This window comes from Phyllosticta capitalensis (genome assembly GCF_038381095.1).
Source record: "Phyllosticta capitalensis strain CBS 128856 chromosome Unknown BKA78scaffold_10, whole genome shotgun sequence".
Classification (NCBI taxonomy): domain Eukaryota; kingdom Fungi; phylum Ascomycota; class Dothideomycetes; order Botryosphaeriales; family Phyllostictaceae; genus Phyllosticta; species Phyllosticta capitalensis.
Genome location: NW_027117448.1, coordinates 60,332 through 75,421, shown reverse-complemented (window position 1 = coordinate 75,421; position 15,090 = coordinate 60,332). Strand labels below are relative to the sequence as shown.

The 15,090-nt window shown below is 58.1% G+C and overlaps 6 protein-coding genes across 6 annotated transcripts; 4 read left to right on the top strand and 2 right to left on the bottom strand.

Annotated features, from left to right (window-relative positions):
- Positions 1-303: 303 nt before the first annotated feature.
- On the bottom strand, positions 304-1,898 carry BKA78DRAFT_322852 (uncharacterized protein). The gene has a single exon (XM_066889150.1). The coding sequence runs from the start codon at positions 1,826-1,828 to the stop codon at positions 605-607; it is 1,224 nt and encodes a 407-aa protein (XP_066740176.1). The 5' UTR covers positions 1,829-1,898; the 3' UTR covers positions 304-604.
- Positions 1,899-3,632: 1,734 nt separating this feature from the next.
- Positions 3,633-5,653, top strand: BKA78DRAFT_287323 (P-loop containing nucleoside triphosphate hydrolase protein). The gene is made up of 2 exons (XM_066885728.1): positions 3,633-3,864; positions 3,912-5,653. Exons 1-2 carry the CDS (start codon positions 3,666-3,668, stop codon positions 5,576-5,578), a joined length of 1,866 nt encoding a protein of 621 aa, XP_066740175.1. The 5' UTR covers positions 3,633-3,665; the 3' UTR covers positions 5,579-5,653.
- Positions 5,654-5,917: 264 nt separating this feature from the next.
- Positions 5,918-6,376, bottom strand: BKA78DRAFT_256223 (mitochondrial 54S ribosomal protein mL60; the record flags this gene model as incomplete). Its single annotated transcript, XM_066885067.1, has 3 exons — positions 5,918-5,970; positions 6,039-6,271; positions 6,327-6,376. 3 exons carry the CDS (start codon positions 6,374-6,376, stop codon positions 5,918-5,920), a joined length of 336 nt encoding a protein of 111 aa, XP_066740174.1.
- A 190-nt stretch (positions 6,377-6,566) lies between these two features.
- On the top strand, positions 6,567-7,141 carry BKA78DRAFT_256487 (trafficking protein-like protein particle complex subunit 2; the record flags this gene model as incomplete). The annotated part of the gene is made up of 2 exons (XM_066885091.1): positions 6,567-6,751; positions 6,808-7,141. 2 exons carry the CDS (start codon positions 6,567-6,569, stop codon positions 7,139-7,141), a joined length of 519 nt encoding a protein of 172 aa, XP_066740173.1.
- An 821-nt stretch (positions 7,142-7,962) lies between these two features.
- On the top strand, positions 7,963-12,632 carry BKA78DRAFT_322846 (uncharacterized protein). The gene is made up of 3 exons (XM_066889149.1): positions 7,963-10,937; positions 11,012-11,799; positions 11,883-12,632. The coding sequence occupies exons 1-3, from the start codon at positions 8,176-8,178 to the stop codon at positions 12,377-12,379; spliced, it is 4,047 nt and encodes a 1,348-aa protein (XP_066740172.1). The 5' UTR covers positions 7,963-8,175; the 3' UTR covers positions 12,380-12,632.
- Positions 12,633-13,463: 831 nt separating this feature from the next.
- BKA78DRAFT_355761 (mitochondrial carrier domain-containing protein) lies at positions 13,464-14,803 on the top strand (the record flags this gene model as incomplete). The annotated part of the gene is made up of 2 exons (XM_066891959.1): positions 13,464-13,514; positions 13,574-14,803. 2 exons carry the CDS (start codon positions 13,464-13,466, stop codon positions 14,801-14,803), a joined length of 1,281 nt encoding a protein of 426 aa, XP_066740171.1.
- Positions 14,804-15,090: the final 287 nt, after the last annotated feature.

The window sequence follows — 15,090 nt, the reverse complement described above, 5'->3', positions numbered from 1 at the left end:
TTACACACGGTCGCTGTTCAGGACCAGACATATATAGTGCCAGGGCGCTACAAGCTCCATCGCAGTATAGTGGTCGAGTCATTCGCTGAATCTTCAAGGTGAGGATGGGTCATCAAGGCGCGGGTCTGGGTCCCCAAGAATCTTGAAGTGTTTGAGGTAGACAAAGCAGTGGCAGGCCCTATACATTTTTGCCCGGCCAACTTAAGATACGACCACCACAACCAAACAGCCTGCAATGATTTCCTTGAAGCTTTCTGGGAGTCTTGAAAGGGCGTAGACGGATATATTACGACATCCAACGTTGATGGACCGAGGATGGGTGCAAGAGCTGGACGACGTGCTCTTACCGAATCGAAGAGAAGACTGACAGAGAGATCGGAAGACTTGGTGGGAGAGTATCCAAGACGTATTTGGAAGAGTACTTGGAAAAGTGTGTAGACAATGAGAGGGGAAAGAAGGAAATACGTCACTGATCAACGACAGTAACGTCAGCGCAAACTCCATACGCACGACCTATCTATCGACGAGAAGCACAACGAAAGCAGATCGGACCGGCTCCCCACCGACAACACACTTTACCACCTCTCCCTCAAGCCATCATCCACTACCCACCAAACTCCCTCCTTCCAAAGCGCCCCCCTGTACCAGCAGCCTTTGCGCGCGCCGACCTCTCCCTCGCAAGCTGCTCCATCTTCGCCCGCGACTCCTTCGCTCTGGATCCGACGCGCTGCGCTCGAGTCTGCCTCGCACGCTGACTCTGCTGCAAGCGGGCGCGGGCGCCGGCTCCAAAAAGACCGTTGGGATCGTGCGCGCTGTTTTTGATGGCGAGGGCAATCTCTTCCTCTTCGGTGAGGTGCTTCTGCGGCGCCAAGTAGGCGTCGTACAGCCTCTTCTTCTCGCTCTGGGACATGGGTGGTTGAGGCGGTGGAGCAGGAGGGCCCCAGAACGCTTTTGAGCCGTGCTTGTCGTCGTCCTCGGACTCGGTCTCGTCGGCAATGGCGTTGGGGTGGACGAATTGCGGCGCCCACTTGCGGATGCCCTTGAGCCCGCCCATGGCTTCGAGGTTGCGGCGGGCCTGTGCCGCCTGGAACTGGATGGACTGCTGAGTGGCCTCGGAAAGGCGCGATTGCGGCTTGCGCGCTGCTGGTTTGTAGCCGGGGATGTTGGGGCTGGCACGGGGTGGTTTGATCTTCTTCTTGTCGCTGGCGGCGCCGGCCTCGGACCTGAACAGCGTGCCTGGGTTGTTTCCCCTCGCAAAGGAACTCTGCTGGTTCGCAGAGTCCGCAAACAACTTGCCGAACGAGTCGGAGCCAGTATTTGGCTGGCCCCCAAATAGACTACCACCAGAGACTGGTTGCCCCAGGTACGTACTGCCGCCGCCGTGAGTATTGGAGGCCGTTGGCCGTCCTCCAAACAGACTGCCACCGCTGGAGCCCCTCGGCTGTCCAAAAAGACTGCCACCGGTGTAAGTGCTGGATTCTCTTGGCTGTCCAAAAAGACTACCACCGGCGAAAGCATTAGAGCTAGTTGGCTGTCCAAACAGACTGCCACCGCCGAACGTGTTGGAGCCTCTTGGTTGCCCAAATAGACTGCCACCGCCATAAGCATTGGAGCCCGTTGGCTGCCCAAAGAGACTGCCGCCGCCGTACGTGTCGGAGTCCCTTAGCCGTCCAAAAGAAGGGACGCTGTCATAAGTATCAGAGGGCCTTGGCTGTCCAAAAAGAGGGCGGCTGCCAAAAGTATCAGAGGGCCTTGGCCGTCCAAAGGGACTGAAACTGGGACGCGAATCGGAGGGCCTTGGCTGCCCAAACGGCGTGCGCGGTGGCATTCCCCTAAATGAGAATCCGCCCCCATTCGCGCGTTCAACCTCGCCCCGCAGCAGCTCGTACGAGTTCAGGATCTGGGCGTCGACGTCCTGCAGCCCCTCGACGGCCATCGCCGCACTGTGCGTGTTGTCGGTGCGCTGGAGCGCGAGGGCGTGGACTTGGCGGCGCAGTCGGTCGCGGATCGAGCCGTTTTCGATGCGTTCGATGGCGTCGAGGAGGTCGTCAAGCATCTCATTGCTGACCGAGTGACCGGTAGTGTAGTCCATGGTGGAGGGTGGGGGATTGAGCAAACAGGTCTGGTGGTTTTGGTAAAGAGAGATGGAGGGAAGTTGCGGGTAGTTGAATGACTTTTTGAGGGAGATTCAGCGGCCTTTTGTAGGCCAGAAAATGACGGCTGGCGGATTGGCAGTCGATTCAAGCAATCAATCACTGCATAGAAAAACCGACAGCGAGCGACTCACGCCCGCGAAAATCGGCGCGAAGCCTGCGGTATTAAGTACTCCAGTGGCTGTGGTGAAAATACGGCTGCAAACGTCAAGTTGTCCATTCACACTTGCGGCTCAATCGCCAGACTCTTTGCTCCATCAGACAACCGCGGCAGGTGAATAATTGACAAGGGACAGCAACGGCTGGAAGCTGAGATGAAGCCCAAAGGTGACAGGCAGACTGGCAGACAAAGAATCAGTCGAACCCCAGAGCGGCCAACCCAGCTCCTCTGGTTCCAAAAGCGGCGGCTCTCAAAGCTTCGGGGATGCCATTGTGTCGATGCTTGACTGTTCGGGAGACATCTCCATGCCTTCTGATTCGACACCACACGATCCAGGTAGTTGTACTGATTTTTCATAGTCGGTGAGTTCAGAACGACAGACAATCCGCAAGAAACCGCGTTGCAGACACCTTCAGAGTCATCACTTGATTCAAGAGCCAGCTTCTCCGTCGACATGGCCTTCCAGCTCTTTCGCTGTGGAAAAACGGAAAGGATTGCAAAAAGACGTCAACACAACGAGAAAAGTTGTCAAAGACGAGAAGACAAGGTTGACAGTGGGGCAGGAGGCGATGCAACAAAGAACCCACTTACCTCTCCAACACGCACCTAACCCTACCCATACCTGCTTTGATTCAGCTGGGTCGTTCTCAAAACGGCCTGCTACAATAGCAACGTGGTAGCAAGAGGAAAGCTGCGCCATTGTCGTCGGTCGCGAATTGCGTTTGTTTCCTGTCCTGCAACGAGTCCAGCCCCGCTACCCAGTGCGACATGGCTGATTGATTGAGATTGCAGAACTTCAAAAGCTGGTGCCAAAATGTTGTCCTGGAAAACGAGAAAGGAAAGACTCTGTAGGAGATTGTAGGATAGATAGGTCGACTTGAAAAACGAGGTAGCAGACGGGCGGAAGACAAAGAGACAAAGAAACAAGCGCTGAGAAGGGCACGATCAGCGTCACAATACCGTAACTTCTCTAATCTTTGGACTGTATCTGCGACGATGAGCCTTTTGCGCGTGTGTAGCAAGTCAAATGAAGCAGCAACAGCTCCACATCATGAGCAGACAGACAAGCGGAGACGTTGAAAGACAGAGGAGCCTGCTTGCAGGGTAGCATTCAAGACTACGCTACTTGCCTCCTTGTGAGCAATCAAATGATTTCGCCAAAGCCCAAGTGAGTGCACCGACGCCCGGTCAAGAAGATGGTGGTCGTCTGGTTGTCGTTGGCCTGGCCGGTGGAGAGAGATGGCCGGGGCGGTCAAGGGAGGCAGAAATTTTGCCCAAGGCGGCGCAACTTCTCGTCGCCAAGCGCGACCAAATCATCGCAAATCCAACCAACAAGCTGAAGCCGTCTCACCATGGGGAAACGCAAATTGAATGAGCACGATGTGCCCGAAGAGTCTGGCGCTGCCTCGACCGAACAAAACTCGCAGTCTTTCGACAACCTCGGACTCGACGCAAGGCTTTTGCAGGGCATCGTCCGGCAGAAGTTCTCTCAACCCACGCCCGTCCAGGCCCAGGCGATTCCGCTGGCTCTGGAAGGCAAAGACATTCTAGGTAAAACCGTCGCCCACGACATCTTTTCCACTGCTAATGCGAGGCAGCCCGTTCCAAGACTGGCTCTGGCAAGACTGCCGCCTACCTCCTCCCGATCCTCCAATCCATCCTCAAGCGCAAATCCGACCCTCGCTTTTCCAGATGCACGTCGGCTCTGATCCTGGTCCCCACGCGCGAACTTGCTGGCCAAGTCACCAAGACGATCGAGGCTTTTGCGAGCTTTTGCGGCCAGGACGTCAAGACGGCAAACATTGCCTTGAAAGAGGATGACCAGGTGCAGCGCGCACGGCTCGCCAACTCGCCGGACATTGTCGTCGCTACTCCTGGGCGAGCTGTCTACAATTTGAACAGCTCAGCCTTGTCGTTGGATCAGCTGGCCCACTTGGTTATCGACGAGGCCGACCTGGTGCTCTCGTACGGCTACGACGAGGACTTGCAAAACATTTCCAAGTCGATTCCCAAGACTGCACAGGCGTTCCTCATGAGTGCAACTTTGAGCAGCGACGTCGACGACTTGAAGGGCCTGTTCTGCCGCGATCCCGTACTGCTGGAACTCGACGAAGAGGAGGAGGACACGAACAAGCTGAAGCAGTACATTGTCAAGTGCGCCGAGGATGAAAAGTTTTTGCTCATCTACGCCATCTTCAAGCTGAAGCTGGTCAAGGGAAAGAGCATCGTCTTTGTTGCTGACATTGACCGATGCTACCGGCTCAAGCTTTTCCTCGAGCAGTTTGGCATCAAGAGCTGCGTCCTCAACTCTGAACTTCCCGTCAACTCGAGAATTCACGTCGTGGAAGAGTTTAACCGCAACGTATACGACATCATCATTGCTACGGACGAGCACGAGATACTTGGCGACGAGCACAAGAAGAAGCCCAAGAGCAAGTCTGGAGACGAAGAGGAGGAGGCAGAGGAAGAGAAGAAGGAAGAAGCGGATGCGGAGGATGCCCCCGAGGAGTCGAAAACCAACGACGAATCGGAACCGCCGCGCAAGAAGCGCAAAGCACGGAAACGCGACAAGGAATATGGCATTGCCCGTGGCATCGACTTTCAAAACGTCTCCCTCGTTCTCAACTTTGACCTCCCGACCACCTCCAAATCCTACACGCACCGCGTTGGGCGCACAGCGCGTGCCGGCAAGACTGGCATGGCCATTTCGTTTGTGATTCCCAAGGACCAATACCGCAAGCACAAGCCAACGAGCATCGAGTCGTGCAAGAAGGACGAGGAGGTGCTGACCAAGATCCAAAAGTCACAGGAGAAGCGCGGCAGCAAGGTGGAGCCGTACAACTTTGACATGAAGCAGCTCGAAGGCTTCCGTTACCGTCTCGCCGACGCCTTGCGCGCCGTGACCCGCATCGCAGTGCGCGAGGCGCGCGCCCGCGAACTCCGCCAGGAGCTGCTCAAGTCGGAGAAGCTGAAGCGCCACTTTGAGGAAAACCCGCAGGATCTGCAACACCTGCGGCACGACGGCGAAGCCAGGACGGCGAGGACGCAGCCACACTTGAGGCACGTCCCTGAATACCTGCTGCCGGCAGGCGGCAAGAAGGATGCTGCGCAAGAGATTGGGTTCGTGGGATTCAGGAAGGACGAGGCCAAGGAGAATCGCATTCGCAAGGCCAGGGCGACGAAGAAGCGGATGGGCAAGGGCAGGCCGGTCAAGAAGGCGGATCCGTTGAAGACGTTTAATGCCAAGGGCAGGGGCAAGAAATGATTATGCATGGTTTAGGTACGGCGTTGTGGCGGAAAAGTGTGCATTTGGAATAGCATTTGGAGTGAGGTTTAAGAGATACCTTGTGTTGCCAAAATGAAAACAGATTGATTGCACAGGCTTTACACTGTTAAAAGCAACGGTTGCACTTGACACCAATGCTGATGTCTTTGTGCGCTGTTTGAAGCTTTGCCCGTCAAGCCGGAATGGTATAATTCCACAGTTTCTATATGCTGCTGACAGCTCATGATTGACGTTTGACCCATTGCGCGCCGAGACATGCCCCGTGAAGAATTGGAAAAAGAACATTGCGGAGAGGAGTATCATTGTAGTCGAAGAAACCTAGAAACCCGGCGGGTTGAGGCGTTGCGAGACTCTGGTCCACTTGGGCACCTCTGCAAGCTGCGTTAGCACGACTCCCACAGCACCAATACCCTCTCCATCAACTTGCGGCTTGACATACTGTGAATGCCCTTCCTGTATCCCCTCTCATACCGGCCAAACACGGTGTACTTGTCGCGGGCAAACATCTCGGGCTCGGTGGGCATCTCGTCCTTCCAGCGGTCCAGCTTGACGGTGCCGTTGACGCCGGCGCGCGCCAGCGCCTTGTCGACCGTGGCGACGACGTTGTCGATGCGCCGCAGCCGGCCGCGCTGCCGCGCTTTTTGCGGCGGCGAGAGGCGCCACGGAATCTTCCTGCGGGTGGTGCGTGTGAGTGAGGTGTGAGGGTGAGGAGGGCATGGACAATTACCAGAGGAGACCACCCGAGAGCGGTGATGACGGCTTGAATGCTCCGAACATGGTTGCGGCGGGCTGGTGGACGTATGCGGTCGAGATGGCTGCTTGGTGTTGGACTTTTGGCGGCGGATGATCAGCGGCAGAATTGCCCGCGGCCAGCGTGCACCGACCGGGGGTGTCGAGAGCTCCGGAGCTTGCTACACCAACGTCCATCTCCCACTCCACGAATCCAACACGGCGTTTCGGCACCATCATGTCGTACTACTTTGCCATTGTGGGAACCAAGGACAATCCGCTCTTTGAGCACGAGTTTGGCACGTCGCGAGGCGGCGGCGATGGCGTTGCGCGCTTCAGGGAAGAGGCGCGGCACATGAACCAATTCATCGTGCACAGCAGTCTGGACATTGTGGAAGAGGTGCAGTGGGGAGGGGGGCAAATGTGAGCTTCCCCACGGCATCCAAGCCGACAGGCCAATACTGACTTTGGTTGACCAGGTATCTCAAGCACATCGACCGCTTCCAAAACAACTACATCTCGTGCTTCCTGACGGCGGGCAACGTCAAGTTCCTCCTCCTGACCAGCCCGCACAACGACAACCACCGCTCCTCGGCAGCCTCCATGTCGTCTGTCCGCAACTCGGCCTACCCGTCGTCCAGCACGTACAACCCGACCGCCCCCGCCGCCGAGGAGGCCATCAAGAACTTCTTCATGGACGTCTACGACAACTGGGTCAAGACCATCATGAACCCCTTTTACTCGCTCAACCAGCCCGTCCGCAGCCCCGTCTTCAGGCAGAGGGTCGCGGCCGCCGCGAAGAAGTATCTGTGATTTCCGACAGGACCCCAGGGGGGCTTGAGGATTGATTGGTGACGTGCTGAGGAAATGCGGTTGCCTGTTGACTGGCCAAGGATTGGGCTTGGTGATCGAGGCGCGCCCTGCCCTGCCTGCCTGCGGTCTTTCGGTTTTGCGCGCGCGCGCTCAGCTTGCCGACGTTGCTGTCGGTTTGCTCTCGTATCCGGGTCCGCCCTTTGCGACGCGTCTTCTCGCTCATCTTGGGATTTTTCGAACCGCAGAATTTTCGCAATGGCCTCTATCGCATGTTTCAAACCTCGTCTCGGCATCGCTTTTGACGAGCGCGGCTCCGAATCACGCTGATATACGCCGACAACCGGTAGTCTTTCCGGCCGCAACACGCGTCGGCCAATCGGGCTGGTTGATTTTGGGAGACCGTCTATGGCCAAAGGCAGCAGCGCCGATGCCAGCCATGTCATGTCACAAGAGACAAAGGGAAGACAGGCACCTGATCATGTGAATCGCCAAGGGCAAAGTTGCGTGGGTACTACGTACGCTGGGTACGCGGACGCCACTTTTGTACATAGACGCGTATGTGCACGGTACGTGTATTTGAAAGGCGCCACATGCATTTGTTCAAATTCAGCTGCTCAAGCGTCAGAGAGAAATCAGAGAGATATCAAGAGGACATTGCTGCAGTCGTGGTGTTGGAGGTTGAGGGCGTGTCAGTTGTCTACGACAAGTCAAGATGTCTGACTCGCGGCGCCTTCCTGATTGGTCGTGGCCAGACCCTGCGCCACGCCGCGGGCTGCTAGCTGTAGCGTCAGGCAACAGCGAAAAGCACCACCAAGCTGCCCTACCACGGAGCAATAAGTTGGTGCCTGCTCCGCCTCGTCCTACTTCATAATTGTAATCCGTCTCTCCATGCGTGCCGGCCGGTCCACACATCCTCTCCAACCGCTGCCACCATATACCGTGATTTGACAACACCCGCACTCCTGGAGCGGCCGAACGAGGAGCAGCGGGGCCGCGCAATCCAACCACTCGGCTACTATACGGAATAAACCATCATGACGACCCTCGCGCCTCTGGCCAGGCGGCTGACCAAGCTGTACTCGGACACCAAGAAGGACATGCTGGCGGAGCAGGTCAAGCTGCAGGGCGTCCCCGAACTCAATGCCATCCACCGCCGATTCCGCATGCAAAAGGACCGTCTGGTCGCCTGGGGACTGGAATGGAGCGACGACAGCTCGGTCGCTTCGCAAGGCAGCATTGACGAGTCGGTTGCCAAAGCCGGGCTGACCGAGACCGTGTCCAGCGTCCTGGCCACCATCAAGGACATTTTGGACGAGGCCGAGCAGATTCGCATCTCCGAGCAAGCAGCGTCCGACGACATCCACAGCTTGAAGAGCAGGGGAAAGGCCTCGGTGGTGCGCGACTGGCACCCTGCCGGAAAGGCGCGGTATGAAGAGCTGGCAAAAGACTTGAGCGGGTCGATAGACACACTGTACGACCTGTCGCGATCGAGACGGAAGTTTGTGGCCGGCAAGAACCCCATGGCCTTTCAACAGCGCTCCAAAACCTATTCCGAATTTGGCTCTGCCAAAGCGCCGCTCTTGGACGACGATTTTGGATATGCCGATGTCAAGGTGCACCACCAACCGAGCCCGAGACTGGAATCTCTGGATTCCGGCGAGCCCATACCCCGGATAGAGCGTTCAGACTTGATTTTGCAAGAGGAGGAACCGCCCCCTTATGAGACCATTGGTGTTCCTTCTAGCACGCGCTTGATTGGCCAATTGCAACGATATGACTACAAGCGCGACGAGCGCACCCTCCAACCCGTCCTCATCGAATATGCGGGCTTCGACGTCGCCTACCGGACTGGAGGCGCTGGCTTTGGCCCCCCGCTAGATCGGCTCGAGCAGGTCCTTCAAATGTACCAGTCACGCATCGCCCACTTTGAAGACGGACCCGAGGAGTATGGACTCTTCAAGTGTCTTGGTTACTTTGAGGACTTTTCGCAGCCGCGCTTTGGGTTGGTCTTTGAGGTGCCGCAGTTTGCTTGCGGGAGTCTGGCAAGACCACTCCGACCTGCCGAACTTCAGGCCATGCGACCAGTCACGCTTCTCAATGTGCTCCAAGCCTCCTCCAAGTCATCCGGAGCGCAAAGTCAGGCTGTCCCCAACATTCCTCCTCTTGAGCAGCGCTTTCGCATCGCTCATAACCTCGTCATGACATTCTGCCGCCTTCACACGCACGGACTCGTCCACAAAGAAGTCAACAGCGGCAACGTGCTGCTTTTCCGCCGGCCACGGAGCGAATCCGTTAGACATCCAGACTATGAACTTCGATCTCCATTTGTTTGTTCCTTTGACGTCTTTTCCGAGACGAGCATCGACCCTCCAATGGCCAATGTTCTCAACATCTACCGCCATCCTCAAGATCCCAAGTCCGAAAACCGTGTGACTGCGCCGTACGGCCCCCAATTCGACATGTACGGCCTCGCTCTGATGCTGCTCGAGATTGGTCTATGGCTGCCATTAAAGGATGTCTTCAAAGTCAAGTACAGCCTCGCAGACTTCAAGCTGCGGTTAGAAGACATTTGGATTCGACGGCTGGCCAATAAGTGCGGCACGCTGTACATGCATGCTGTTCGCGACTGCATTGCGGCTGGAGATCGGAACCATTCCGATACTGAAGCCAGCGTGCTGTACGATCGCATTTTGAGCAGACTGCAGAGATGCTGCCTTTTGGACGACATGGAGCCGATTGATTACAGCCTATCAGCGCCATCCCCCGCAGACTCGTCCGCCGTTGCGAAGAAATCGCCTTCTGAACTCCGCGGAGCCCCGAGTCCGTACCAATCCAAGCTAGAAAAGGAGTCGACCCGGTCAACCCAACAGAGCGAGCCGCGTGAAAAGGAAAAGACGGAGTCGCCTCCTTTGGATGAAGCGTCGGCCGCCTTTTTGAACATGCCCGAGCTGAGAGAGTACCTCGAAGACGCCGTCGTATCTTTCCAAGCGCTGTACCGCGGACGATGTACGAGGTCGTCCATGGGCGATCTGGAGCGCAGCGTCCGCTTCATCCAAACCCAATGGCGACAGAAGCAGGCGCGCCGCTTTTCGATACCGCGCAAGCCCCTGCGACGAAGACATGCGCCACCGAGAATCGAGACTCGGATATCGTCAGACTATGAGATCAACACAGTGGACGACGTGTCCATCCGCAACAAGATCAAGCAGCACAACGCGCCCAAGAAGAAGAAGCTTTTGGTGCAGCCTTGCTGGCAGCCGTCGCCGAGCGTCATTGACGAGTGGGGACAAGCCCTGCTCCCGCGACTGATGCGGATTTGCGAGCGCGCGCTCAAGGATTCCGACGAGAGCTCCAGCATCGATCTTTTTGGAATTGGGCCCTCCCCTGCAGAGGCCAGACCGACCATTGTCGTCACGTGTTCCAGCACTGCAAAGGTCAAGGCTGCGCTGGCGAAGCGCTTCAATTACGACAAGGCCGTCTACGATCTCAAGGTCCACAAGGGCAAGATTCGTCGCTCCAAGTTGTCCAAGCCTGATGCGCGCAACAGAAGACGGCCCGCTCCGGCGACGTATCGGTCCATGGCCCATGACGACGATGGCATGCCGGCGATGAACAAGTTTTACCAGCAGCGGCCTGTTTGTGGGGCAAGCATCGGTGCATTCAATGGCGAGCATCTGCCGCCGGTCAGCTATGGCGGCGTGGTCCTTGTGGATGGGGAACCGTTTGGCATGAGCGTCCATCACATGCTGGAAGCGCCAAGCGATGATGAAGATGACGATGTCATGAGTGATGATGGGTTGGTACCTCCATGCATTCTGCAACAGTGGCTTCTGCGTCCATGCTCGAAGAATCTCAATTAACGCACAGAAGCGCCGCGCAGGTATACCGCTCAAGCAGCAGAGCACAATCATACCCCTGGCTCTCCTCCATTGGCTCCGGGCCCGCTCTCGAATCACCACCCCTCTCCCCCGAGCCATTCGAAATCTCCGACGACGAAGACGACGACGGCGATTACTACCTCGACGACTCGGCGTCCAGCGCAGCCTACGAGTCGGACCTCGACCTGTCCGACTACGAGAGCGACACGGCGTCGGAGGCGACGTCGAGCCCGTCGGAGCCAGGCGACCTGCCGGGCGTCGAGGCGGGCTCGCCCGAAGCCGACGGCATCCTCATCACCCAGCCGGCCATTGACGACGTCGACGACGACTTTTTCCCCTGCGACGAGGACAAGGACGAGGACCATCTCGACAGCCACGAGCTGGGCTGCGTGCACGCCAGCAGCGGCATCCGCCGCTGGAAGCGCGCCGGCGTCCTCCACGAAATCGACTGGTCGCTGCTGCGTCTCAAGGAAGAGCGTCTGCAGCCGTGGAATCTCGTCCAGGGCGGCCGTCGCTTTTCGCGCCCCGAAAACACCACCAAGATGGCGCAGCCTCGTCCAGCGCTGCTGGATCCCGTCACCCGCACCGGCTTCAGGCCCGAGGAGGACGAGTTCCCCACTGCCGTTGCGCGAGCCACGGATCTCGCTGGCTGGCGCGTGCACAGTTTTGGACGCACGACGGGGCTGCGCGGAGGCGTCATTGGGCACACCATGACGGCCGTCAAGATCCATGGGCGCCGGTCGTACTCGCTGAGCTGGCACGTCGCCGGTGGGCTAGGAGGTGAGTTTTCCTGATCTTTCACATCCATCTGCCAACCAACCGCTCGCGCAACAAGAAAACAACTGACGACTGACGCAACACAGTGGGCGGCGACTCGGGCGCCTGGATCATCGACAACGCGCACGGCCGCGTCTGCGGCCACGTCCTGGCGTGGTGCGCCCGCAGCCGCGTCGCGTACCTCTGCCCCATGGACGTCATGCTCGCCGACATGGCGCGCGTGCTTGGCGCCAAAGCCGTGTGTCTGCCGGGCCAAACCCACTCCGCCTCCCTCTCCCCCTTTTCCTCCTCTCTCGTTGTCGACGAAGAGCAGCCGCCACCTCTCCCCGCGCGCAACTACGCCGGCAACAGGGGCTCGAGGGGCTTTGACGTCGACGAGGGCATGGCGCAGCGGTTTGGCGGGCTGAGCGTTGGTGTTTCTGGGCCGGGTGGTAGTCCTCCGGCTGGTGGTCCTCCTGGTGGTGGCGGCGGCGGTGGCGCGGCAGATTTGCAAGTCGATGTTGCAGAGGTCCGCAGGAAGATTTTGGACGGCAGGGGCCCGGGGAAGTTGCAGGTCAGGGGGAGGAGAGGGCAGATGGCTTGAGAATGCAGAGACGGGACCCTGAGAAACAGACTCTGTGTCGGGTAGTTTTCTTTTCATGTCTGTCGAAAAGCGTATGCCGTGCTTCGTGGATTCGGACTGGGTTTTGAGGCCTTCATTGGGATGGGATGGGATGGCACTGGTTTGTTGGTTTGGTTGGCATTTTGATTGTTTTGTTGCTTTAGGATACCCTTTCCTTATTTGTGGTGGTGATATTGGAAATTTGAAATTTGAATGGACTATCTTTCTTGCCTCATTCTGGGCTTTGCCATTTTCCTGGCGGTGTTGGTGTTGTGGGAATGTCCGTGTTTACTGCTAACCTAAATACATGTGTGGATGGGAGGACTGTTTGGAGGTGGAGGTTGATGTGGTTCCCCATACCCCGGACTCGTATGACGTCGACGGCTCTTGCGCACCCCGGATTCCTTGGGTTGTCCGCCGCTGCACGCGGGGGACCCAGCGGCGCCCGACTGACCTCACATCGCTCACAATACCTACCAATACGGCGTCCTTCACATGCCAAACTGCACGACCCGGCGGCCTAACCCAACCAGAACCGCGCAAGCTTCCTCGAGTTCAATGTTAGCCGCAGCCGCAACCTCGCGGCCAGTTGCTATCGGCTGACATTCTCGGTCTACTTCACGACACTTGGCTGCGCGTCTACATCTTATCCGTTTTGTCTGCATATACACCTACTACTTGCATAGGTTAGATTCTGGACCGGGCCGTTTGGAGCAGCAGCAGCAGCAGCATCTTTTTGACTGCATAGGTACCTACTTACCTACATTACTTACTCACGCACGCTCCTGTTGGAAGCATCATCGCCGCGGGTTCGAGTTCAAGACGAGACGTAGCGCAGCGCAGCGCCATACACCTACCTGGTACCTCAGCAAGCCTATCTCAACTGCCTTCGTTCCTGGTTGGCCATCGACCGCATACATACCTACCTACCTACCTACCTACGCCACGACCGTGAGGGCCGTCGACCTTGCTGTCCGCGCCCGCCTGCCGCCAGAGAAGACAGCAACGCAACGCAACGCAAGCCTGAAAGACGGCGCAAGGAGAACGGCACGGGCACTTCGCCACCATGGCTGACGACGGCGACGATGAACATGCCTGGTTCTACACGGCGCAACTCGTACGTCTCCCAGACCCACCCCTCCTCCCTCAACACACCAGCTCACCTCACCTACTTAGGACGCCTTTGAACTCTACCACATCGTACAAGAAGAGACGCGCCGCCCGTCGCGCGCGCCGCTGGGCCCCGCCCTCCCGGCCCTCGGCCACGCCACGTCGGGCGCCATTGGCTCTGCGGTGGCGAATCTGCTCGTTTATCCCCTTGATGTCGCGGTTACGCGGGTCCAGGTTGCTGCGAGGAGGGGTGCTACCGCTGAGGATGGGGACGAATACACATCAATACTTTCGGCCCTTCGCAGCATCTACACGCACGAAGGCGGACTGTCTGCGCTCTACAGCGGCGTGGGCGACTCGCTGGTCAAGAGCGTGCTCGACTCGTTCCTCTTCTTCCTGGCATACAACTTTGCGCGGCACGCGCGGCAGAGCATGCTCGGACTGTCACGCAAGCGCAGCCTGCCGGTGCTCGAGGAGATAGGCGTCGGCATGCTGGCGGGCGCCGCGGCCAAGCTGTGCACGACGCCGGTGCAAAACGTCGTCACGCGCAAACAAACGGCGGCCATGCGGGCCAAAGGCAAAAAAGGACCCTCGGCGCGCGCCATTGCTGCGCAAATCTACCGCGACAAGGGCTGGACGGGCTTTTGGGCGGGCTATAGTGCCAGCTTGATTCTCACCGTCAACCCGGCGCTGACGTTTCTGCTCCAGGGCATGCTGTCGCGGCTGCTGGTGCCGCGCGAGAGGCGCAAGAGCCCCGGGGCGCGGCTGACGTTTCTCATGGCGGCAGCCAGCAAGGCCGTCGCCAGCACCATCACGTACCCCGTGTCGGTAGCAAAGACGCGGGCGCAGGCAGGGGGCGACGATGAAGAGGGGGAGAAGCAAAAAGGACGCCAACAACCGGGCCGTCCGCGCGCGCGCACGACTATTCTGGCGGCGATAGTCGCGATAGCGCGGCGCGAGGGGGCGGCGGGGTTGTACCGGGGGCTGGGGGGCGAGGTGCTCAAGGGCTTCTTCACGCACGGCCTGACGATGCTGATGAAGGAGCACATCCACGTCGCCGTCATCCAGCTGTACTACCTCATCCTCAAGGCGCTCCGAAGGTTCCCGTCGACACAGGGCGGGCAGCTGGTGGGAGAGGTGGCCAGCAGCGTCGAGGAGGCGGCGGGCGAGGTCAAGGAGCTGGTGGGGGAGGCGGTGGAGTCGGGAAAGGAGGTGGTGCAGCGAGGGACGAATCAAGTGGGCGAGGCGGTGGGATTATACGGAAAGGGGGGTTTAGAAAAAGACAAAAAGGAGTAGGAAATGGATGCGAGATTCGGCGAGTTTTGGGATTTGCAAAGTGACTGATTTTTTGTGACGGCGCCGATGATGGGCACATGGGCGGTGGAGCGGTCAGTCAATAATGGGCGGGGCGGTGACTTGGGCGAGACGGGAGCTGCAATGGCAATCCGGAGCCGCTGCCACGTCAGAGGGAGAAGAGTACCATGATGGAGAGTGAGGAGAGAATGAAGATGGTGTTGATAATGTACATGTCGTATGCTGTGTGTTTGTGGTGTTGATTTTGGCATCACAGGGATCCGGCAAGG